Source organism: Octopus sinensis, linkage group LG5 (genome assembly GCF_006345805.1).
Source record: "Octopus sinensis linkage group LG5, ASM634580v1, whole genome shotgun sequence".
NCBI lineage: Eukaryota > Metazoa > Mollusca > Cephalopoda > Octopoda > Octopodidae > Octopus > Octopus sinensis.
Window position 1 is genome coordinate 30,041,950 of NC_043001.1, and position 27,216 is coordinate 30,069,165.

Sequence of the window (27,216 nt, forward strand, 5' to 3'; positions counted from 1 at the left end):
GGTCTCGGTTATTTGTCATTACCACTGTGAGGCCCAACACTCAAAAGGTGCTTTTCACATGCCCCCAGCTCAGAAGCCAGTTATGCAAAACTAGCATCAGCCATATTGCCTCCATGAGGCCCAACACTCAAAAGGTGCTTTTCACATGCCACCAGCTCAGAAGCCAGTTATGCAAAACTAGCATCAGCCATATTGCCTCCATGAGGCCCAACACTCAAAAGGTGCTTTTCACATGCCCCCAGCTCAGAAGCCAGTTATGCAACACCAGCATCAGCCATATTGCCTCCATGAGGCCCAACACCCAAAAGGTGCTTTTCACATGCCACCAGCTCAGAAGCCAGTTATGCAACACCAGCATCAGCCATATTGCCTCCATGAGGCCCAACACTCAAAAGGTGCTTTTCACATGCCACCAGCTCAGAAGCCAGTTATGCAACACCAGCATCAGCCATATTACCTCCATGAGGCCCAATGCTCGAAAGGTGCTTTTCACATGCCACCAGCTCAGAAGCCAGTTATGCAACACCAGCATCAGCCATATTGCCTCCATGAGGCCCAACACTCAAAAGGTGCTTTTCACATGCCACCAGCTCAGAAGCCAGTTATGCAACACCAGCATCAGCCATATTGCCTCCATGAGGCCCAACACTCAAAAGGTGCTTTTCACATGCCACCAGCTCAGAAGCCAGTATGCAACACCAGCATCAGCCATATTACCTCCATGAGGCCAATGCTCGAAAGGTGCTTTTCACATGCCACCCAGCCTCAGCCATATTGCCTCCATGAGGCCCAACACTCAAAAGGTGCTTTTCACATGCCACCAGCTCAGAAGCCAGTTATGCAACACCAGCATCAGCCATATTGCCTCCATGAGGCCCAACACTCAAAAGGTGCTTTTCACATGCCACCAGCTCAGAAGCCAGTTATGCAACACCACCATTAGCCATATTGCCTCCATGAGGCCCAACACTCAAAAGGTGCTTTTCACATGCCACCAGCTCAGAAGCCAGTTATGCAACACCACCATTAGCCATATTGCCTCCATGAGGCCCAACACTCAAAAGGTGCTTTTCACATGCCCCCAGCTCAGAAGCCAGTTATGCAACACCACCATTAGCCATATTGCCTCCATGAGGCCCAACACTCAAATGGTGCTTTTCACATGCCCCCAGCTCAGAGGCCAGTTATGCAACACCAGCATCAGCCATATTGCCTCCATGAGGCCCAACACTCAAAAGGTGCTTTTCACATGCCCCCAGCTCAGAGGCCAGTTATGCAACACCAGCATCAGCCATATTGCCTCCATGAGGCCCAACACTCAAAAGGTGCTTTTCACATGCCCCCAGCTCAGAAGCCAGTTATGCAACACCAGCATCCGCCATATTGCCTCCATGAGGCCCAACACTCAAAAGGTGCCTATCACATGCCCCCAGCTCTGAAGCCAGTTATGCAACACCATATCGGCCATATTGCCTCCATGAGGCCCAACACTCAAAAGGTGCTTTTCACATGCCCCCAGCTCAGAAGCCAGTTATGCAACACCAGCATCGGCCATATTGCCTCCATGAGGCCCAACACTCAAAAGGTGCTTTTCACATGCCACCGGCACAGGTACCAATTGCATGACACCAGCATTGGCCATGACTACAATTTCACTTGGCTTCATCATCATCGTTTAACATCCGTTTTCCATGCTAGCATGGGTTGGACGATTCGACCAGGGTTTGGGAAGCCAGGAGGCTGCACCAGACTCCAGTCTGATCTGGTAGTGTTTCTACAGCTGGATGCCCATCCTAATGCCAACCACTCCGTGAGTGTAGTGGGTGCTTTTCACATGCCACCGGCACAGGTGCCAGGCAAGGCAGCGCTGGCAACAGCCACGATCGGTTGGTGCTTTTTATGTGCCACTGGCATGGAAGCCAGTCAGGGCAGTGCTGGCATCGGCCATGTTCGGATGATGCTTTTTATGTGCCACCGGCACAGGTATCACAACTGCAATTTCCATTTGATTTTTTGATGTTGATGTACTTGACTCAATAGGTCTCTGAGTTCAAATTCCACTGTGGTCAACTTTGCCTTTCAGGGTCAGTAAAATAAGTACCAGTTGAACTCTGGGGTTGATGTAATCATCTTATCCCTCCCATAAAGTTGCTGGCCTTGTACCAAAATTTTAAATCAATATATGTTATTCATTTCAAATTTCTGATGGTTAGTGATTGTGAGGAAAACATAGATAAAGAGTAAATTTCGGACGATAAAAAACTAGGGAGAGTGTTTGATGTGCTAATGGGGTGAGAGAAGGGTTATGATGAGTGGGTGTAGGTGAAGATGTTATGCAAGTGGCATTACCTGAAGAGCTGAAGCCATTGTGTGACAGTTGCAGAAACATTATGAGGGGATACTGATAAGTTATGTGCAAAAGTTTTCCTCTGAAGTCAGTAGCCTTGACTGTGTTTGTATATGAGGCAATATTTCCCTGAGGGAAATATTGCTTCATAAACACTTGATTTGATGAAGAAATACTAGACATATAAAATTATTACTTTGAAATATTATTATTTATATAAATAGAAATTAATTTTTTGTATGAAAGTATTGTAGTTCACTTGAAGCATTGTAATATCGAAGAAGGTAAAAAGAGAGAAAATAGCAAGCTTTTTACATGCGGAAGGTTTTATAAAACCTTTATATTTCAGGCTCAAAGGCCCATCTTCAGAAAACATATAAATGTTTTATAAAACTTTCTGCATTGTCAGGAGCATTCTATTTTCTTTCATTTTCTTCTGAAGATGGGCCTTTACACCTGAAATATAAAGGTTTTATAAAACTTCATTGTCAGAAGCTTTCTATTTTCTGTTTTTTTACCTATTTTTTTTACATATTTAAATTAAATTATCTTTAAATTATTAAAAAGTTCTGACGTATCTCAGGAGGGTTGGTCATTACGTTAATAATAAACACACACACTGGTTCTGTTTCACTTCTTTTATTAATTTACTGCTTGATTAACTTTTTAGTCACTCAGCTAGGTTTGTTAAAGTTCTTTTGTTGCCATTCACAACTTCGTCAACATGCCTGCTCATTATTTTTTTTTTTAGTTACAGAACTTATTGAATATTTTTCTGAAAAAATTACCTGCAGAATTCAAGCAACAAATGAGAGAATCAATCAAGAACCAACTTGTTAATCAAAGGTAAAATGCACGGTCTTTACATACTAAATATGGTTCATCAGATGTGCTGTGCGAGCTGGCAGAATCGTTAGCATGCCAGGCGAAATGCTTAGCGGTATTTCGTCTGCCTTTACGTTGTGAGTTCAAATTCCACCGAGATCGACTTTGCCTTTCATCCTTTTGGGGTCGATAAATTAAGTACCAGTTACGCACTGGGGTCAATGTAATTGACTTAATACCTATGTCTGTCCTTGTTTGTCCCTTCTGTGTTTAGCCCCTTGTGGGTAATAAAGAAATAGATGTACTGTGTTTATTTACAGGAAAGTTTGAGGCAGAGCTCTGTAGTAAACAAGCTTGCACCCCAACCATGTTGCTATAGGTTCAGTCCCACTATGTGGCACCTTACACCTGTATCTTCTAAAGTCCCAGGCTAAACAAAGCCTGTATGTGGTTTTGGTTGATGGAAGCTGAAAGAAGCCTGCTGTGTGTGCGCATATATCCACTTGTCTTGAAATTGTGTGATGGCTGTAAACTGACATCACCATCATGCAAGCGGTGTCCTGTGTCCTTAATTTCCAACTGCCCATGAAAACAACATGTCTGGTCATGCAGAAATATTGTCTAGCTTAGAAACTAGTGAGAGTTGATGACAGGAAGGTCATCTGGTTATAGAAAATCTTTCTTGATGAATTAAGTCTGATCTGTGCAAGCAAGGGAAAGGGACATTAAAACAGTGCTGACAGTTGTAGTAGTAGTAGTAGTAGTAGTAGTAGCAGCAGCAGCAGCATTGGTCGTCTTGTTTTGTTGTAGTCAAGGGCTCTTCGTTGGCTCCCGACACCACTTGGCATAAATACAAAAGTATCTCTCAGACAAGCACATATATTTTATGTTTCAGCTGTATATAACAAAATTTACTTTTGTATTTTACAGGGATCTTTTGACAGTCCTTCCAATTCATCTGAAATCTCCAAACACCAATTACTTCAAACTTCAGCAACTGTTGACTGGTTACCGTATCTTAAATAAAGTGAAGTTGCTGGGTGATATGAATCTTGAAAGTTTAGCTGCAAAACTGTTCCATAACGTTTCCCAGGTAGAGATTGCAATACTTCTTTTAGTTATGAGTGCTGGCATGATTGCATGGTTAAGAAATTTACTTCATGAGTACAAGGTATCAAAATTCCATCTTTTACATCTGTTACATCTTGAGCAAGTGTCCAATTCAGTAACCTTAGATTGACCAGTACTTCAACAATTGGAATTTGCTTCAGGAAACTGTGCAAAATCCCAACATGCAGACACACACACACACACACACATAGAGTATACAAGGAGTTTTCATCAACTGACATTAATAGGTATGTATTATGACTGCTCAGATTGGTTTTTACCTCTGAAAGTACAACTGAAAAGTGTGGTGTAGAGGCTGCCCATCAAAGACAGTTACAAGTGGTTTCTCCTTGAGAAGATTGATATAGATTAAAATAAAAAAAATAAAAAAGCAAAACGTCTGGCATCATTTGAAAACATATGTTTATATTCTTTCATCCTCATCATCATCATCATCACCTTTATCTAAATTAGATGTTTTTGGATGATGCGAAATGTTCGTTTTTTTTTAAATCTTAATCTCTCATTTTTTAAATCTTAATCTCTCTCTCTCTCTCTCTCTCTTCATCATCATCATCATCGTTTAACGTCTGCTTTCCATGCTAGCATGGGTTGGATAATTTGACTGGGGTCTGGCGAACCAGATGGCTGCACCAGACTCCAATCTGATCTGGCAGAGTTTCTACAGCTGGATGCCCTTCCTAATGCCAACCACTCCGAGAGTGTAGTGGGTGCTTTTACGTGCCACTTGCATGAGGGCCAGTCAGGCAGTACTGGCAATGGCAATGCTCAAATGGTGTTTTTTATGTGCCACCGGCACATATATATTTCTTTTGCTGATGTTGACAAAGGATGCAAACATCAGCAAGAAAATTGAAAAGAAAACAATACTTTTCAAATTAAGTCTCAAATATCTATTCTTCATGGATCTTCACTCTAAGGATAATTTCTCTTACCGATTTTAGAAATCCTGAAATTGACCATGAGGGTTGTCTTTGTTCTTTGACTAATCAATTAAAAAAAAATAGTGATTGTCAGTTCTATTATGGGCAGTAATTTTAACCAATGGGATACCAGTAATTATGCTTGTTCAGGCAAACTTTTGTCAAAGAAATCTTTCACGAAATAAAGTTCTTAGAATTCGTATATGGGCAGTAATTTTAACCAATGAGATACCAACACTTATGCTTGTTCAGGCAAATGAACATTACGTCATATTGCTGCCTTTTATGACTTGCTACACTATGAACAAATTAGTATTAACATATTTACAAACAATATTCTTCTTTGTTGATTGTTTTCAGTGCCAAAGTAGTTATGAGCAGACATAGACATAGATACCTTCTTAGACCTATTCACCCAGCAGAACATCATGTGTTACAGTTGGTGGGAGCAAGGGTTGCACCAACACCCAGCTAGTACTCATCACTGGCTGAGGAGACTGAAGCAATGTGAAATGAAGTGCCACCCATCCCAGGAATTGAACCCTGAATCTTATGATCACAAGCCAAGTATCAAACCACTAAGCCAGAAACATTGCCAGATCAGACTGGGCCTGGTGCAGCCTTCTGGCTTCCCAGACCCCAGTTGAACCATCCAACCCATGCCAGCATGGAAAGCAGATGCTAAACGATGATGATGATATATATATTTGTGTGTTCTGAATCACAGTAATGATTCTTCATATTGGTGAAAACAAGGCCGTGGAGTCAAAACAAAAAGCTTGGACTCTGACTCCTCTACCATTGGTACCTCCGACTCTGACTCCTCTATGTAATTAAGTGATTGTGGTCTATTTTACCGACTCCGACTCCAGTTACCCCTTAATTGTTTCACAACTCTGACTCCAACTCCACAGCCTTGATAAAAGCCAACAAATTTATAGAAGAGGTGTATTATTGATTGAAATAACTTCAGCATATTCAATATAGGCGCAGGAGTGGCTGTGTGGTAAGGAGCTTGCTTACCAACCACATGGTTCCAAGTTCAGTCCCACTGCGTGGCACCTTGGGCAAGTGCCTGCTACTATAGCCTCGGACCGACCAAAGCCTTGTGAGTGGATTTGGTTGATGGAAACTCAATGAAGCCTGTCGTATATATGTATATATATGTGTGTGTCTGTGTTTGTCCCCCAACATCGCTTGACAACCAATGCTGGTGTGTTTATGTCCCTGTAACTTAGCGGTTCAGCAAAAGAGACCGATAGAAAAAGTACTAGGCTTACAAAGAATAAGTCCTTGGGTCGATTTCTTCAACTAAAGGGTGGTGCTCCAGCATGGCCACAGTCAAATGACTGAAACAAGTAAAAGAGTAATATGTCTGGTGTTATTTGATTAACCTTAACATTCAATGCCAAGTTGAAATTAAAACTCAAAGACAAATGTGCTCCATCCTGAAACATCAGGTTCCTCTTCTCCTGTAGCTTCTAAACTTATCCAGTCTCACAAACTTCTTTATATATCAAACAGTTAGATGATGTACAGGGATTCCTCGACTTGTGTGAGTAATTGGGGGACGTGCAAGTCGAGTACCAGATATTGTTTTCTATAAATATTTTCCGGGATAACTGCTAAATATTGTTATATTAAAGAAACACTTGGAGAAAGTATTGAATGAACTTTCTTTCTACCTGAAACCAAAAAACTTTTATTGGTGACTGCTTTGTACGAATACAAATTACAAGCGCAAGTCGAGAATACAACTCGTGCAACCTGAACACTCGGTATCAAAAGTTGGCTCGCGCAAGTCAAGGAATCCCTGTATTTTGCATTACTTGCTACTGAATTTGAAACTGCTACCCATTAGTTGATACCTGATGCACTTTGTCGTTCAGTATACTAAATTTTTGGAGGGCAGGTGCATAAAAGAGTGCTTAGCTGTAATTGTAGAGGTAACCTGTGGAAGGGGTAGACCCAGGAAGATGTGGTACAAAGTGGTGAGAAAGGATCTTTGGATGCTGGGCCTCTCTGAAGAAATTACAAGGGACCGGGAATTATGGTGATTTGCTGTACTTGAGAAAATGTGCCAAGCTAAGTGAAATCACTGTCGTTCATGCATACAGACATGTCCTTTACCGGTGCCAGTGTCACACAAAATGCACTCATGCTGGTACTGTGTAAACTCACCCATGCTGGTGGCATATAATAGGCACCCAGTACACTCTGTTAAGTGGTTGGTGTTAGGAAGGGCATCCAGCCACAGAAACCATGCCACCATAAACAACAGGAGTCAGGACATCTACATGTCAAATTGTCCAACCCATGCCAGCATGGAAAACAGACATTGATGATGATGACTAAGTTCAATAAAATAAAGGTTGATAAGACTGATGTGTTTATTGCATTAATCTACCTAGTTTCTAATTGACTGTGAATAATAAATAGATAAATGCACCTTTTTAAAGCCTAGCCAGGCTCATGGACCCGGTTTCCTGGTTTCTATGGCATATGTGTTCCCCAGCTGGACGGGACGCCTGTCCATCACAGCGTTACTCATTTTTGCCAGCTGAGTGGACTGGAACAATGTGAAATGAAGTGTTTTGCTCAAGAACACAACGCGTCACTCGGTCCAGGAATCGAAACCACAATCTTGCGATCATGGTGCTGACACCCTAACCACTAAGCCACGCGCCTCCAGTAATTGACTGTGAATATTATAGTAAATTGCAAATGGACTTGCCACTACCATTGGGTTTTAGTAATTATGGTAATTGTAAGCAAAATGCTTTATCATCCTTTCACACCACCCAATATTGAAAACTTTAAATATTTGATGATTTGACATTTTATGAATTCATTTTTCTTTACAGAATATTGTTACTCATTCAGATGATAATCAACTCACATCCAGAACATTAACACCAACTGAATTATCTTTGACCCAAACATTATTAGAGCTTGCAATACAACTGTCAATGCCTGTATGTAATTATATCAGACTTTTTTTTTTTCTTAAATTAACTACATTTCTATCGTGTTATTTTTTGTGTGTGTATGTGTGTGTTTCTTTTCTTCTTTCCTCCTCATGTTTTCATAAAATACTTTTGGTAAAAAAAAAAAAAAACCCTATTTGAAAGTTTCACTTCTTTAAAACATTATTTTTTTAAACATTTTCTTGATTCCTTACAAATGTACCAAATATTTTGGGTGAAAGATTTCTACTTTTTTGTTTTATGTTGGCTTTATATTCTGAAATTATTTGTTCTCATCTCAAATTTACTGAATTATTTGACAGTAAAATAAAAAATGGCAAAAGGAGAAAATTTATGAGATCTTTCATTAAAATGACTTACATCAAAATTTTACATTAAGATATTTTCTCTATATTTATTTCTTTCTGTTGCACAGATCAACGAATTTATGGCAGTTATGTTTACTGAAGAAGCCCATCAACAGAATACAAGTTGTGGAAAGATTTTATTGTGCATTTTCAAACAAGAAGTGTCAGGTTACATCATTGAGCATGCAGCAGAATTAATTCCTTTAATAATGGCTAAATCTGACAGCAATTCTCAAATTGTTGGTCATATATTGATATCAGTACTTGATATCTTGAAGCACAAAAGTTTTAGATGGAAACAGTAAGTTTCACAGTAACTTCTAATTATACATCGTTAAGAAAAAGAATAGGAAAAGATCAATTCAACCCATTCCATCTAATCTAAACATTATATCAACTAATGCAATATAATATCTAAGAAAATGCTTTTGGACAAAAACTCTAGGGTGACTTAAAAAAAGATCATTTTATTAAAATATGTTTATCACTTAAAAACCATCACAGTTTGATTTATCATCTAACTAGCAGTATCGCCCAGCATTGCTCGGGTTTGTTTCGACCCTTTAAGATTAGAATTTTTGAAAAGTAAAAATTTTGCATTATGTAGCTTGTTATTCTCTTTAAGTGAACATTTTTCTCGTTGAAATACACCGAAAAATGGTGACACAGCAGTAAAAAAATCGTTAAAAATAGGAATTTTCATAGAAAAAAAAGCACTTTTTTGATGTAAATAATTTTTGATGTAAATAATTTTTGGTGTTAACATGGTCTGATTTGAATTTTATCTCCTATGAAATGAAGAGCAAGCCTTCTTCTATCATAATCTCAATTTTTATCAACTTGCGCCGCTGGGTCTCGGAGGAGATAGTGTTAGTTGAAGGCTACCAAACCTGCCATACACACACACACACAGACAACTTCAGCTTTATATATATAGATTCTTCAAACACAATATGTAACCACTTGCCACCAGTGTACTAATGCAGTTAATAGTTACCATGGGATATATTTGCTATGCATTTTGTATTTCATAAGTCTCAGGCAATGAAGTGTATACAACAGTTGGTTGATATCTCAGGGTTATTTCCTTCAGTATCTTCATTTTCACAGGTTTGTTGGTGTTGATATGTTAACTTATTTTATACTCAAGTATAATGCTATCTATCAGTTTTGACCCTGTTTTTATTGTTTTGATTTTTATGTATTGCAAATTCTTTGCAATGTACATGAGTAGATAAGGTAAGCTTTATTCTCTCTGTTGTTATCTCCTATATAGTTGTTTAGATTTTTTTCATTTGATGATATCATTTTGAATCTGAAGGATATCACACAGCTACAGCAATCATGGAGATTACTGCTTACATCAAAGAGAGTGTATGTAGTAACAAGGACTATTACTCAGTCATTGCCATTTTAGTTAAGAAGTTTGCATTGCAATCATGTGGTGCTGAGTTAGCTCAGCTCTTTCAGTATCTTTTATCATAAGCCTCTAGTTGGCTGAAACCATGTAAGTGAAACTGGTTGGAAGAAACTCTACAGAAGCCTGTGGAATGTACTATACTCTTTGAAAGTGGTGCGCTCTAACCTGTTGTCTAACTTAACAACACTACCTGGTTTTTGAGTACTTTTAGTGAAGTCCACTCTGCTGTATACATTCAGATCAAGTCTCAGTTATCTGAAGATAACTGCCCCCCTTCTTCCTATCAATTATGGGGGCCCTGTAAGGAGTCATGGCATTGCATTTCTTTATCTGATTAAACCATATAAAAAAAAATTGAATTGAAAGTAAAAGTTTAGAATGTCTGATGCAAGTAACAGAGAAATTAGGATTCTTGTTTAAGTGAGATATCTATATGTTCCGTTTAACAGTGCTTCACAAGTTTGTGACATTATTTTAAAAAATTTGAATATGATTGAAAATTGGTGGAGAGATGACGCATCAGAAGATACACAGAGAATCACTTTTGATATCTTACTTGGAATCCTTCGTCTAGACTCAAAGGTAAGCTCACACAGTTGTTGTTTCAGAATCTGTTGAAGCTATGTTGGGTTTAAATCTTAAAAAGAAAAATCTTGTGTAGATAGGAGGGTGGGTTGTGAATAGAGAAACAAAAGCAACTTCTGCAGATTAACACTTTTAAGAAAACCATTCATTTTGTACAAAGCTAATATTGTAATAGCTGCTTGAACTATTTAATATTCTATTCCGTGGCTGATTCACAAATACTTTCATTTTGATTTGTAGAAAATGAAATTTTGCTAAAATAAAATTGATTGTCAAGCCTGTTTTAACCCTTTAACGTTCAAATTTCTCTGTCAAATATAATGCTTATTTATTCCCATTGATATAAATTAGTAATACATTGCCTTGTAGCTTTGAGGTTTCAGTGACATGATTATCTATTTTCAGAATAATATTGAAAGGTAAGTGTGAGAGTCTGATCAATTTGAAGATAAAACAGATTTATTTTAGCTGGACATGACCAGTTTAAAATGCTAAAGGGTTAATGTGAGAAATAAGCATATAACTGAAAAATATGTTTCTCTTTTACTTACACAGTTATGTTAACAAGCCTGAACATACATATCAGTTCTGTGTATTCTGGATTGCAACAGCAGAATATACTTACCTTACTTAGCTTCACCGTACAATATAACATTCTATTTGTCATTAACAGACAGGCAGGGTTTACTCGCTCTGTGTATAGATCAAACAAAATCTAAGTGCAAAAGCATGACCTGAGTTGCCTACACTCTCGGTCTACCATTAGTGCTGCATCATTTGCATAAAGAAACTCCCAGAAGTTTCTCTTCAAAAATTTTCGTAATTTTTTTTTAACTCTTTAGCATTTAAATATCTGGACAAAATATTCTACCTGTTTTAGTTTCAAAATAGCTAAATCCGGCCTCTCCTACACTTACTATATACAATGTCATTCTAAATATAAATAACAAGCAACCCCACCCCACCCTGTCCAATGGATGGTGCTGAGTTGTCAAACATTTAAACCAAATTTTCTCAAAACAACTAGGCCTCCCCTTTGAGAAACACTGATTTAACCTAAATTTGAGACACCAGCAAAAGAAGGAATAAAAATAGACTTTTTTCTATTCCAAAGAATGCTTTATCGATCGCATTCCCACCTGGAATCGATTTTTGCAATATTTTCGAGACTTATACACGCCCTGATACCGTCGCTATCTACATATTCAAATTTGAGCGCAATCAGATGGAGGATGCCCGAGATCCTAGAAGACACACACACACACAGACAGAATGGATTTTATATAATAGATAATATCATTGAAATCCAGGAGCTGTAACATAATGCATGATTAATTCAAAACAGTATGAATAAATAGGCATTGCTTTCTCAGAGTAACACGAATGTTAAAAAGGGTTGATATTAAATTACTTAAATGCATCTTTTTCAGGAGTATAATCTTCCTTTTTAATTTTTTCAGGTTCTTTCCGATGGTCAAAATCCTACTTGTGAGTTGCTGCACAAGTTCTTTTATATACTTTTGTCGAAAAAAACTGTAGCATCTTCCTTCAAGGTAAGAATTTAAAATAAATAAAACATGCATTATTAAATAATCTTATTAATTATGTATATATCTATGTGTGTCTTTGTGTTTGTATCTGTTCCCCACCCCAACTGCTTGACAACCAGTTTTGGTGTGTTTACATGCCCATAACTTGACGGTTTAGCAAAAGAAACTTATAAAATAAGTACCAGGCTTTAAAGAGAAGTAAGTCCTGGGATACTATGTTTATCTAAAACTCATCAAGGCAGTACCCCAGAATAGCCACAGTCATATGACTGAAAACTCGGGTAAGTTCCAGCCTCGTGAATGTGCAAACCAAACACATTTTTAGGTAGGGAATTCTATCAACTTTACATACAACCATGGAGATTTATGTCCTTGTACATCATCATCATCATTTAACGTCCGTTTTCCATGCTAGCATGGGCTGGACGGTTCAACTGGGGTCTGGGAAGCCAGAAGGCTGCACCAGGCTCCACTCTGATCTGGCAGTGTTTGTACGGCTGGATGCCCTTCCTAACGCCAACCACTCCGTGAGTGTAGTGGGTGCTTTTTACGTGCCACCTGCACAGGTGCCAGACGAGGCTGCCAAACGGCCACGATCGGATGGTGCTTTTTACGTGCCACCAGCACAGAGGCCAGTCACGGTGGCACTGGCAACGGCCACATTTGGAAGGTTCTCTTACGTGCCATCGGCACTGGTATCACAGTAGGAAATCATTTTTTTAGCCAAGCTCCTCCTGGATCAGTTATTACTGATGTGTTCACTAGTTATGATTCTAGTTCTACAGAATTCCATACATTAAATAATTTAGGTAATTGTTTAGTTTAGTTATATAAAAAAGTAAATAAAAATTACGCGGGAGATAAGTAGTGAAAGAAGCAAAGGGACATTGGGTATTCGTTGGCATAGAGAGATTCTCAAGAAAGTGTTTTTTGATTGAAGTACCTGACCACACAGAAGAAACTTTAACTAAACTGATACAAAGGTGGATTTTACCTGGGTCTCACATAGTCAGCAATGGATGGCAAGCATATATAATAACATCAGTATCCTCAATGGTGGTGCCTACATGCATGAGGTAATTATACATCAACAACATTTTGTTGATCCACATGATTCAGATGTCCACACACAAAATGTGAAAAATATGTGGATGTAGGTAAAACAGAAGTTGAGACGACAATTTGGGACATTGGACAAATTGTTTGTTTCATATAGGCGCAGGAGTGGCTGTGTGGTAAGTAGCTTGCTTACCAACCACATGGTTCTGGGTTCAGTCCCACTGCATAGCAACTTGGGCAAGTGTCTTCTATTATAGCCTTGGGCCAACCAAAGCCTTGTGAGTGGATTTGGTAGACGGAAACTGAAAGAAGCCTGTCGTATATATGTATATATATGTGTATGTGTGTGTATATGTTGTGTATCTGTGTTTTATACCCACATCACTTGACAACAGATGCTGGTGTGTTTAGGTCCCCGTAACTTAGCAGTTTGGCAAAAGAGACCGAAAGAATAAGTCCTGGGGTCGATTTGATTTGACTAAATGTGGTGCTCCAGCATGGCTGCAGTCAAATGACTGAAACAAGTAAAAGGGTAAAGATTATCTGCATGTCGGCAAGCTGGCAGAAACGTTAGCACACTGGGCGAAATGTGTAGCCGTATTTCGTCTGCCGTTACGTTCTGAGTTCAAATTCTGCCGAGGTCGACTTTGCCTTTCATCCTTTCGAGATCGATTAAATAAGTACCAGTTACGCACTGGGGTCGATATAATCGACTTAATCCGTTTGTCTGTCCTTGTTTGTCCCCTCCCCCTCTGTGTTTAGCCCCTTGTGGGTAGTAAAGAAATAGGTAAAGATTATCTGCATGAGTTTCTCTGATGTAATTCCACTGAGAAAAAGAAGACATTTGTTCACTTTCTGGCAGCAATCGCCAGTCTTAACGACTGTATAAAAAGTAAGCTGTTTCTTTTTCTACTTATCTCTCCTTAATTTTATTTACTTTTATTTACTGAACAATTACCAATAATTTATATATATATCGCCATGATAAATCGTTAGCCACTACACACATTTCTTCTCTCCTTGTTTTTTCTGTGTCCCTTTCTGTAGAAGAGCGTAGGCTCGAAACGTAAAAGACTTTTTTCTGTTCCTGAGCATTATACTAATACATCTGTTTGTTTTGTACACCACCTGTCTTCGTCTTTTGTTTTTTTCGTAAACTCTCCCTATATATATATATACTTTATTTTAAGCAGCAGAAAATTCAACAAAATCTGTTACTCTGAGTTTCTCGTTGCCGTTCATCAGACAGTTTTTGCTAGAATGGAACTTATATATCAATTCAATCTATACTCTTACAAACGCTACACCTTTAAAAAGAAATGGACTTGTTTGATTGGCCCTTTAGAAAAAACGGTCAATCTTCGAGCGATAAACAAAAAGGTCAAAAATATATGTATATATATATAAAAAAACTTATAAAAATTATAAAATCCGAGGAAAAAACCGAGGGAAAAAACCTATTGCCGTTAATGAAGACAGGCAATAGGTTTTTTCCCTCGGTTTTTTCCTCGGATTTTATAATTTTTATAAGTTTTTTTATATATATACATATATTTTTGACCTTTTTGTTTATCGCTCGAAGATTGACCGTTTTTTCTAAAGGGCCAATCAAACAAGTCCATTTCTTTTTAAGGTGTAGCGTTTGTAAGAGTATAGATTGAATTGATATATAAGTTCCATTCTAGCAAAAACTGTCTGATGAACGGCAACAAGAAACTCAGAGTAACAGATTTTGTTGAATTTTCTGCTGCTTAAAATAAAGCATATTACTCTACCACTGGTATTTGAGTACTCTTTTTTCCACCTTGTTTCACATTTATGTGTTTACTCGGTATATATATATATATATATATATATATATATATATTTCTTTTACTAGGTCTCTCTCTTGGATCTGCTTCCTTTCCTGTCTGTTTCACCTGAGCCACACAACTCTCGACTAAGGTATAGTTCTCTTTTTTTATCATCAATACTAACCTCACATTGTTATATGCTTTTCTTTGTTTGAAACCATATAGACTTTCCACTGGTGATAGTCGTGGCAAAATGCAAGACACACGAAGAAACAATATTTTTTTAGTGCCTCTTTTGACAGCAATAAACACATGCACTGGTTCTATTTCACTTCATTTATTTTTATTTAGTCATCTAAATCGGCAAGTTGGCTGAATCGTTAGTACATCGGACACAATGCACAGCAGAATTTCTTTCAACACTTAATCTTCTGAGATCAAATCCTACTGGGTTTGACTGTGTCTTTCAACATCTCAAAGTTGATAAAATATCACTTGAGCACTGGAGTTGATGTAATTTACTTAACCCCTCCCACTAAAATTGTTGACCATGTGCTAAAATTTGAAACCATTATTATTAGTCAACAGTGGAGGCGCAATGGCCCAGTGGTTAGGGCAGCAGACTCGTGGTCAGAGGATCGCGGTTTCAATTCCCAGACCAGGCGTTGTGTGTGTTTATTGAGCGAAAACATCTAAAGCTCCATGAGGCTCCGGCAGGGGGTGGTGGCGACCCTTGTTGTACTCTTTCACCCCAACTTTCTCTCACTCTTTCTTCCTGTTTCTTGAGTAACGCTGCGATGGACTGGCGCCCCGTCCAGCTGGGGGGAACACATACGCCATAGAAACCGGGAAACCAGGCCCATGAGCCTGGCTAGGCTTGAAAAGGGCACATAAATAAAAAACAAATAAAATTATTAGTCAACTAGTTTACCATTTCACCAATTAACTAATCAATTGTTTGATTAGCAGTTTTGATCAGATGTAAACATTAGAAATCACAGTCTCAAAATTTATGGTTTCTATAATCTTTTATTCCTATAAATAATTTATAGCATCGCCATCGTTACCAGCATCGCCCTACTGGCAATTGTGCTGGTGGCCCAAGAAAAAATTTGAACAAAAACAAAGCAAAAAAAAAAACCAAATATAATTAACTTCATAGTTGCTTTTTACTACTCAAATTAGGTGGAATGTTGTATACATATATAAAAAATAGATAAATGCAAGATCATCATCATCGTCATCGTTTAACGTTTGCTTTCCATGCTAGCATGGGTTGGACGATTTGACTGAGGACTGGCGAGCCAGGTGGCTGCACCAGGCTCCAATCTTGATCTAGCAGAGTTTCTACAGCTGGATGCCCTTCCTAACGCTAACCACTCTGGCATGAGGGCCAGTCAGGCGGTACTGGCAACGGCCACACCCAAATGGTGTTTTTTTTTGTTTTTTTTTATATGCCACCTACACACTGGCACAAGTGCCAGTAAGGCAATGTATATAAAAATATGTTTATGTATTTGTTTTGCCAGATTCCTGATGTGGAATCATATGTTGAAACATATATTGTTATATTTCAGGATGGTTTTTTTCCCCCCTCCCCACAAATAAACACAAGCACTAGATTCTTGTTCATCGCTTTTGATTTATTCTTATTCTTACTTAAGTGTCCTTTATCTGAAATCTTTCATCGCACATCTTGTGACCTCTTCAGTGACTCTCCATTCCATGTGTCTTCTCCTGTTCTGGAGAGTCACTGAAAAGGTTGAAGGATGTGTGATGAAAGATTTCAGAACATTAAAATGAGAACAATAATAAAGTTGAAATGAAGAACAATTTATGCAGTACATGAGGCTGTCTGGTAAAAAAAACAAAAATAAGCAGCCCAGAATATAACAATATAAAAAATATTATAAGAATTATGAAAAATTCAAGCAAATTTTATGAGCTAAATGTATGACTTTTTTTTTTCAGAACCAATTTAAAGAAATTTTTAATGGATAAATCTCAACCAGGAACTCTTCTCTATGATACCTATATCAGTTTGCTAGACAAGGTTTGTTATCACTCCTAATACCTCTTGATATTACACTGGGCTTACAGCAGCAATCTAACAGAATTATAAACATGCTGGGCAAAATGCTTAGCAGCATTTTTGTCCATCTTTATGTTCTGAGTTCAAATGCTGCCAGGGTTGTCTTCGCTTTTCATCTTTTTAGTGTCAATAAAATTAGTACCAGTTGAAGACTGGGTTTGATCTAATTGACTTACACCCTCCCCCAAAATTGCTGGCCTTGTGCCAGAATTTGAAACCAATCCCTATTATTCTATCATTATTAATCTGCTTCATTTATCGTCCACTTTTATCATCAGTGTTTGGGTGGTCTTCATTACAAAATTGTTGAAAGCATTTTATTTTGTATTTGGGAAGTAAATTCCTGCTTTTGGAAATAGGAATCAGAACATTTAGGAATGTTACATTAGATCAGTGGTTTTCAACTAGGGTTTCGTGGAACCTTAGGGTTCCGCCAGTACAGTCCAGGGGTTCCGCAAGAAGTTACAAAACTGCTAATATCGGCAGTAATTTTTAATTTTCCTGTGCAGATATGTGTGCATCATCATCATCATCATCATTTAGCGTCCGTTTTCCATGCTAGCATGGGTTGGACGGTTCAACTGGGGTCTGGGGAGCCCGAAGGCTGCACCAGGCCAGTCAGATCTGGCAGTGTTTCTACAGCTGGATGCCCTTCCTAACGCCAACCACTCCGAGAGTGTAGTGGGTGATTTTTGTGCCACCGACACAGGTGCCAGACGAGGCTGGCGAACGGCCACGCTCGGATGGTGTTTTTATGTGCCACCGACACAGGTGCAGACGAGGCTGGCAGACGGCCACGCTCGGATGGTGTTTTTATGTGCCACGACACAGGTGCCAGATGAGGCTGGCAGGTGCCAGCGAGGCTGGCAGACGGCCACGCTCGGATGGTGTTTTTATGTGCCACCGACACAGGTGCCAGATGAGGCTGGCGGACGGCCACGATCGGATGGTGTTTGTTACGTCCCCAAAGCACGGAGGCCAGTCTATGCGGTACTGGCTACGGCCACTTCGGATGATTTTTTGTGTGCCACCGGCACTGGTACCACAAGATACAAATTCCATTTATGCTATCTTATTTTGATTTGTTTTGATTTGATTTGATTTGATTTGATTTTCACTTCCTCAACAGGTCTTCACAAGTGTCACTTGCCTCAACAGGTCTTCAAGTGTCACAAGAAGGAAGGTATGCACAGGTGGACTGTCTACGTCGCCGGGTCTTCGGATGGTGTCTTTATGTGCCACCGACAGGTGCCAGATGTGGCTGGCGAACGGCCACGATCGGATGGTTTTCTTGTGTTGCCACCGGTACTGGAACCACAAAGATACAACTTCCATTGATGTCATCTATTTTGATTTGGTTTGATTTGATTTGATTTGCATAAGACTATTAAATTATTGCACAGGGGTTCCTTGAGCCAGTGGAATGTTTCCTTGGGGTTCCGCTCCAGCAAAAAGTTTGAAAAGCACTGCATTAGACGGATTTCAGTATTACATATTCTAAAATTAAATACGATACATAAAAGTCTTCCTCAAGAGCAACATACAAATTTGTATTTCACTGTTTTAGGGGTTGTCACAGCTGAAGCCTATTATCCAAAGGGTTTGATGGTTTGCATCCCATCATTTGTTCTGTGCTGTGTTACCAGAAGACTTAAATATCCTCTGACTTGGTTAACACAGCTTTCAATTTTGAATCCAAATCCACCCATTGGTTGAGTTTAGAATGAATTGTATTCTACTAGGCTGACAACCTTTAGAAACATTACATGAGAGCAGGGTTCAGTAATTCCCAACAGCTCAATTAGGGAACATCCTAGACATCTTTAATTTCAGTTTTACCTTAAAATTATGAAAATGCTACAACTTTTACTTTTTTACTTGCTTCAGTCATTTGACTGTGACTATGCTGGAGTACCGCCTTTAGTCAAGCAAATCGACCCCAGGACTTATTCTTTGTAAGCCTAGTACTTATTCTATCGGTCTCTTTTGCCGAACTGCTAAGTTATGGGGATGTAAACACACCAGCATCGGTTGTCAAGCGATGTTGGGGGGAGGGACAAACAGGACACACAAACATATACACACACATATATATATATACACATATATACGACAGGCTTCTTTCAGTTTCCATCTACCAAATCGACTCACAAGGCTTTGATCAGCCCGAGGCTATAGTGGAAGACACTTGCCCAAGGTGCCATGCAGTGGGACTGAACCCAGAACCATGTGGTTGGTAAAGAAGCTACTTACCACACAGCTACTCCTGCGCCTTTACAGAAGTTTGACTTCTAAACTTATCCACAAAGGAAAAAATAAAGCATTCAGTTAGTAAATGATTGTTAACTCTTAAGCCCTATAATACAAGTAAGCACCAAGTTCTGAGTCACACAACCACAATTCAAACAGTGTTGTTGTTAGGGGCTGAAAAACAAAAATTCAAAATTCAAGAGTTTAGGGAAGTAGATTTGTATGAAAAAAAATATATAGTTTATAAGGAATATTTTTTCATCTGAAGGAATATTTTTTCATCTACAGCAATTTTATTTTATTTCTTTTGTCGAAATTTTCAATTTCTAACCTTGCAAAATTTGTGCTGAAACTGTTGGTAGCTTGATATTATTATTTTCAGATTTTATTTGCATTGAAAAAAAGTAAAAGTAAAATGTTGCTTGAACTTGTAATTGAAATTTACTGTCAAGAAGAGAAACACTGCCATGAAAAAGATATTCATAACTGTTTAGAGACTTTCATCAAAAGGTAAATATAATCTACATTTGTGACAATTTTGATTACCTTGTGTAATCATCATCATTATCATCATCATCATCGTTTAACGTCCACTTTCCATGCTAGCATGGGTTAGACGATTTGACTGAGGGCTGGCGAACCAGATGGCTGCACCAGGCTTCAATCTTGATCTGGCAGAGTTTCTACAGCTGGATGCCCTTCCTAACGCCAACCACTCTGAGAGTGTAGTGGGTGCTTTTACCTACCCACCGACACGGGGCCAGTCAGGTGCCAGTAAGGTGATGCTGGTAACGATCACGCTCGAATGGTGTCTTTTACGTGCCACTGGCACGGAGGCCAGATAGTCGCTCTGGCAATGATCATGCTTGGATGGTGCTCTTAACACCCCTACTAGCATGGGGCTTTACTCAGTCACCTAATTTAACGTAACCACCTGGTCCTTGCATGCCTTTGAGAGAGTCCATTCTGTTGCATGCATTCACATTTGATCCCTGATGTGAGAAAGCCTTCCTTTTTCCTCTCTCCGGTCTTTGATGCCTTGAAAATGGTTATGGGCACTGTTCAAATACTGGGAGAGAGAGAAAGAGAGAGAGATTTTGAACCAGAGTAATGAGAAGTCATTATTGCTAAAATCCAGGTGAGAAAAGTGAGTAACAGGATAAGTGGAGCCAACATATGCACAAACACCACCTTTTACAGTTAATTTGCTTTCATTAATCAAAATGTACAAATATATACCTCTATGAATCCTGGTTGATTCTACATTAAGTTGGATTTAAAATTACTGGTAAAATTACTGTATTTTCTGGCATGCAAATTGAATCTTTCAGACCAAAATTTATGACCAAAAAAGGTAGTCAATTTATATACCAAGAATTCTTTGGAGAACCAAAAATTTCATGTGAAATGCAGCAGGATTTGGAAAGATAGTGACAATGTTTGTATGCTTACATTATATATAGGCTGTGTGGTAAGTAGCTTGCTTACCAACTGCATGGTTCCGGGTTCAGTCCCACTGCGTGGCATCTTGGGCAAGTGTCTTCTACTATAGCTTTGGGCCGACCAAAGCCTTGTGAGTGGATTTGGTAGGTGGAAACTGAAAGAAGCCCGTCGTATATATGTATGTATATATGTGTATGTATATGTGTGTGTATGTTTGTGTGTCTGTGTTTGTCCGACCAACACCACTTGACAACCGATGCTGGTGTGTTTATGTCCCCGTAACTTAGCGGTTCAGTAAAAGTGACCGATAGAATAAGTCCTGGGGTCGATATGATCGACTAAAGGCGGTGCTCCAGCATGGCCGCAATCAAATGACTGAAACAAGTAAAAGAGTAAGAGTAATACATCAGCTTGTAAGCCAGAAATGTCAGTATTGTTCTTGAGTCTTCTCTCTAGTTAGCTGTTGAAACACTGATATACAATTCACAGGTGTTGTATGACTTAAATCATCTACATTTGTATACATTTTAAATGTTTGACCAGCTAATTCTTGAACATCTAGAACATGGTAATGTTTCTTTAAGTCATCCTGCACCACTCTGCTCTTTCATTTTGTATCACAAAAATTTTCGTCTATTTGGTTGTCAGATTAATATTGCAGGTACTAAATTTATTTTCTAGTTTCATCTCATTTACAGTTAAGTTAGGACTTATGCGCGCACACACACACACACACCACACACACACACATGGCTTCTAAGAGCCATACAAGCAATGTACAGAGGGAGGGGATTATCAGTAAGGTGAGAATTAGTTGCAACAAATTCAGTGTGCAAGTAGGAGTTCACCAGGACTCAGTTCTCAGTCCCCTTCTATTCATCATAGTCAGCCAGGCTATAACAGAGTAATTTTAGACCAGTTGGGGAGAACACATACGCCACAGAAACCGGGAAACCGGGCCCATGAGCCTGGCTAGGCTTGAAAAGGGCGACATTTTATTGTATGTATATGTATGTATCATCATCATCATCATCATTTAACATGTTTTCCATGCTGGCATGGGTTGGGCAGTTTGACAGGAGCTGGCCAGTCAGAAGACTGCACCAGACTTCTGTGTCTGATTTAGCGTGGTTTTTACAGCTGGATGCCCTTCAAAATGCCAACCACTTTACAGAGTGGATTGGGGGCTTTTTATATAACACCAACAGGTTAAATGAAACTTTTAGAGGTAGTGCTGCATAGAAGGATACCCTTCCTGGCACAAACCCTTTTAGTTGCCTCTTACAATATGCAGGCATATGGTATATGCATGCTAAAATCCTTACAAGTTAATTTCAAAATTCAAAATTAAAATCCTATCAATATTTTTTTCCTATTTCAGGGTTTCTTTGCTTGATCAAAAGTCATATGTTCAAATACCATTTGATTTGTTCCTGAAGACTCAGAGTTGTACCAACAATTTCCGTAAATTCGTTATCAAGAAGGTCTGCTTACCCTTTCTAAGAAATATGTCGAAAATTCCATTTGTTGAATTTCTTAAATCAAATATTCCTGCCATTGTGAACATTGTTGAAGCTGAAATGTCACAAGTAAGTTCCTTTTATTAATATTTAAAAGTTAAACGTTTTAACTTTTAACATTTTAACTCCTAGGCGTAGTAGTGGCTGTGTGGTAAGTAACTTGCTTACCAACCACATGGTTCCGGGTTCAGTCCCACTGCGTGGCACCTTGGGCAAGTGTCTTCTACTATAGCCTCGGACTGACCAAAGTTTTGTGAGTGGATTTGGTAGACGGAAACTGAAAGAAGCCCATCGTATAGATGTATGTATATATATATATGTGTGTGTGTGTGTGTATATGTTTGTGTGTCTGTGTTTGTCCCCCCAACATCGCTTGACAACCAATGCTGGTGTGTTTTTGTCCCCCGTAACTTAGTGGTTCGGCAAAAGAGACCGATAGAATAAGTACTAGGCTTACAAAGAATAAGTCCTGGGGTCAATTTGCTCGACTAAAGGTGGTGCTCCAGCACGGCCACAGTCAAATGACTGAAAGAAATTAAAAGAATATATATATGTGTGTGTGTGTATGTTTGTGTGTCTGTGTTTGTCCCCACCAGCTGGTGTGTTTACGTCCCCCGTAACTTAGTGGTTCGGCAAAAGAGACCAATAGAATAAGTACTAGGCTTACAAAGAATAAGTCCTGGGGTCAATTTGCTCGACTAAAGGCGGTGCTCCAGCATGGCCACAGTCGAATGACTGAAACAAGTAAAAGAGATTTTACAGGCATAAGTATGGCTGTGTGATTAAGAAACTTGCTTTTCAAACACATGGTTTCAGGGTTCAGTTCTACCGTATGGCAAGTGTCTTCTACAATAGCATGGGCCAAATAAAGTAATCCAATTTAGCAAATAATTGCTTAATGAGTCAAAAACAAAATTCTTTCATCTTTTACTATATACTGTAACTTCAGATGTTGATGTAGAATAAGATGCTTGCTTTCCAACCTCATGGCACCTTGGGCAAGAGTCTTCTATAACCCTGAGCTGACCTGGGCCTTGTGAGTAGATTTGTTTGATGGAAACTGAAAGAAGCCCATCAAATATGTGGGGGTGGGTTCTTTGTTTGTGTTTTCCCACCACCACCACTTGACAACCAGGCATTTTGTCTGTTTGTTTACATCCCTGTAACGTAATGGTTCAGCAAAAGAGACTGATAGAATAAGTACCAGGCTTTAACTGCAGTTGATTCATTCGACTGAAACCCTTCAAAGTGGTGCCCCAGCATGAACACAATCCAGTAACTGAAACAAGTAAAAGATAAAAGATAAAGGATTCATTTTAGTTTTTAACATTCAGATTATTCTGTGAAAGTTAATACTTATTAATTCCCATTGTTTTGAATTAATCAAACATTATCTCGTAACTTTGAGATTTCAATGATGTCATAGTATATTCTTAGAATAATATTGTAAGGCAGATGTAAGAGGCCAGATTTTGACAGGTTGACTATAGAACAGGTAGAATATTTGGAGCCAGATATGGCCTGTTTAAATACTAAAGGGTTAAAACTGAGTGTCACATCTATATTGGGGTCAGTGTATGCCAGCCTCGCCTTGCACCTGTGCCGGTGGCACGTAAAAAGCACCCACTACACTCACGGAGTGGTTGGCGTTAGGAAGGGCATCCAGCTGTAGAAACATTGCCAGATCAGACTGGGCCTGGTGCAACCTCCTGGCTTCTCAGACCCCGGTCAAACCGTCAACCCATGCTAGCATGGAAAGTGGGCATTAAACGATGATGATGATGATATGACCCACTCCTTCCAGTGAGTGATTTTGTACCTTTCTTATAAATTACTATTAAGTCAAATAGAAAGGCAGTGAGCTGGTAGAATCATAAGAGTATCAGACAAAATGGTATTTCTGACAATTTTTTTTACATTATGAGTCCAAGTTCTGCTGCGGTGGAATTTGCCTTTCATTTTTTCAAGGTCAGTAAAATAAAATACCAATCAAGTGTTGGGATCAATAGAACTAATTGGCCCTCTCTTCTCAAACTTGCTGGCATTGTGCACAAAAAGAAGTATTAAATCAAATCATCATCATCATCATCATTTAACGTCCGTTTTCCATGCTAGCATGGGTTGGACGGTTCGACCGGAGTCTGCACCAGGCTCCAGTCTGATCTGGCAGTGTTTCTACAACTGGATGCCCTTCCTAACGCCAGCCACTTCGTGAGTGTAGTGGGTGCTTTTTACGTGCCAGGGGAGGTTGGCAACGGCCATGATTGGTTGGTGCTTTTTACATGCCACCGGCACGGAAGCCAGTCATGGTGGCGCTGGCATCAGCCACATACGGATGGTGCTTTTTTAGGTGCCACCGGCACAGGTGCCAGGGCAGGCTGGCAACGGCCATAGAATTAAAAAAAAAGATAAGGACAATTAGGGTACAGCTGAGTACACAATTTATTGTAGGGTGTACTCCCTCCCCTTACCCCATCTTCTGCTTCTTAATCCCTTGCCCTCCTTTTTGTTTTTCTCTGTTTCCTTGTAATCAAATTGTGTTACGTTTGTAGTGACACTATTTTTGGAAGTTTTCAGCATGCATGCGCAGAGTTAGATTACTTCCGGTAGGCTGCCAGAAGTTCCCTCATGTGCATGCACAGAGAACTGCAAACTGAAAGCGTTCCTGCTAAATCTGTCTTTTTGAATCAGCAACCCTACTGAGTGGACGTGACCAACCTTCTTTCAGGGAAAACCCTACATATAGAGAAGCTCTCTTCTAAGCAGGAACGGAGACGGTAATTTTGGCTCACGCAAGTGAACATTTATGAACAGTCTTGTGGACTTGGCTACCGGTTCGCCCTTAAGGAAAATATATATGTGCATATATATTTTTTTTGCAAAACCCGAAAAAAATAAAGTATTATTTATTGCTATTGAAGACAGTCGGATTTTGGTTCTCCCTTCAACAATTGTATGTGACAAGACACCCCTCAAGTGTTCCTGAGACCTTCATCTTGTTACACGTTCATATGTAAATTTTAGAAAAACTGTGTGTTGTTGACTCTGCATTGTAACTTCTTATAGAACTTTAAAGTTATACATCAAATTCAGATTTAGTATAATGCAAAATGCATCATCATCTAAACTGTTTTTTCTGTATGAAACCCTCTATGTATTTCAGTTGCCAGACCTTATGGAACAGCATTTGACTGACAAAATGTGTTGCTTTCAAATTTTGGAAGTTATGTACAGAAGTATGGATGTGAAAGAACTGAATGGCCCAGGCTCTGAAATAAACTCCGTCTACTGCAAAGCACGAAATATTGAAGCACAAATGATTGTTGGTAAAGAATTAACCAAAGTCATTACAAGGTAAAAGCACATTCACAATTATTATTTTAGTGCTTTAGAATTTTAATATCTTTGCTTTTATCTTTTTTGTTTTTTGTTGTTCTAAAATCACAATAAAACACCCACTTCTGTTTTATTGTCATTTTACCAAACTGCCTTTAGTTACTTAGTTGTTTCAGTTAGATGCCCCTCCTGCTATTAACTACCAAACCATAAATTCACTCCTGCCAGTTAAGCACTTTGAAGCTCATAGAATATTTTGCTTTACCAGCTGAATTTTTGAGAAGTTCACTTTGCAACCAGGTAGTTTCAGGTTCAGCCCCTCTGCGTGGCACATTGAGCAAGTGTCTTCTACTGTAGCCCTGGTGTAACCAATGCCTTATAAGTGAATTTAGTAGATGAAAACTTCACAAAGCCCATATGCGTGGGGGCGGGGTCGCATGTGTGTCTGTATGTATATTATATAAGTATTAGCACTATGACCCGGCAACGCCAGGTTATAGTGCTAGTGCATGCATATACAGCTGCATGCATGTGCACATACACACGAGTACTGTCCAAATTTCCAACCAATCACATACAGCTAGCTGGCATTCAATTGGTGTATCAGGTTTCGGGCATTTTGATTGAGTTTTGGATAGAAAATTCACAAAAAGTCACTTCTATTTATTTTTTAATGGCTTTGATGGGTGACTGGGGAAATGTAAAGATGTGCACGACCACCCTTGGACGGTTTTGAATGACCATAGAAAGTGCAAACCCTCTAACTGAAAAATTGTGGATTTGTATAAAGGACACACACACAGACAGACATTTTGCCATTTATATATATAGAGATATACAGCTGGAGTCCAGACAGCTCCCCAGCTGGTTAACTCCTGTCAAACCATCCAAGCCATGCCAGCATGGAAAACAGATATTATACATATATCATCATCATCATTGTTTAACATCTGTCTGTTGTTTAACCCATGCTAGCATGGGTTTGAATGGTTTGACAGGATTTGGCCAGCTGGGGGGGGGGGCTGTCCAGACTCCACTTGTATCTATATATATACATAAAAGTGAGAATGTGTGTGTGTCTGTCTGTTTCTTTGTGTATGTGTGCGTCACTAAAACTCGAGAACTACCTAACTGATTTCATTCAAATTTTCACATATCTTACTTACAGTCCATGGAGTGTCATGGGCCAAAAAGATTTTCAACTTCTTGCCTAATGCTAGCCTGGAGCAATTTCTTAGACTGTTTCAGTATTACATGTCAAAAGTGAAACAATAACATCTCTATTGTAATGTGATATATAATAGTTTCACTTTTATATGGTTTTACTTTCAATAGCTTCATTTCTATTAGTTTCACTATGTATCATCATCATCGTTGTTTAACGTCCGCTTTCCATGTTGGCATGGGTTGGACGGTTTGACTAAGGCGGCGAGCTGGCAGAATCGTTAGCACGTCGGGCGAAATGCTTTGCGGTATTTCGGCTGCCGTTACGTTGTGAGTTCAAATTCCACCGAGGTTGACTTTGCCTTTCATCCTTTCGGGGTTGATAAATTAAGTACCAGTTACGCACTGGGGTCGATGTAATCGACTTAATCCGTTTGTCTGTCC

General features: G+C 39.1%; 1 protein-coding gene across 2 annotated transcripts in view; it reads left to right on the plus strand.

The window, feature by feature from the left end:
- The window catches only part of LOC115211686 (DNA-dependent protein kinase catalytic subunit), a 266,170-nt gene that overhangs the window by 111,896 nt on the left and 127,058 nt on the right, over nucleotides 1–27,216 (plus strand). The window contains exons 37-47 of one of the 2 annotated variants that reach the window (XM_029780332.2): nucleotides 3,099–3,193; nucleotides 4,103–4,265; nucleotides 8,091–8,201; nucleotides 8,629–8,861; nucleotides 10,430–10,562; nucleotides 12,026–12,118; nucleotides 15,054–15,118; nucleotides 16,939–17,020; nucleotides 19,692–19,819; nucleotides 22,134–22,341; nucleotides 25,436–25,626. In XM_029780332.2, the coding sequence (XP_029636192.2) occupies nucleotides 3,099–3,193; nucleotides 4,103–4,265; nucleotides 8,091–8,201; nucleotides 8,629–8,861; nucleotides 10,430–10,562; nucleotides 12,026–12,118; nucleotides 15,054–15,118; nucleotides 16,939–17,020; nucleotides 19,692–19,819; nucleotides 22,134–22,341; nucleotides 25,436–25,626 (1,502 nt within the window). Of the gene's footprint in view, nucleotides 1–3,098; nucleotides 3,194–4,102; nucleotides 4,266–8,090; nucleotides 8,202–8,628; nucleotides 8,863–10,427; nucleotides 10,563–12,025; nucleotides 12,119–15,053; nucleotides 15,119–16,938; nucleotides 17,021–19,691; nucleotides 19,820–22,133; nucleotides 22,342–25,435; nucleotides 25,627–27,216 lie in introns of both variants that reach the window. The other variant, XM_036503287.1, reaches the window with a different exon arrangement.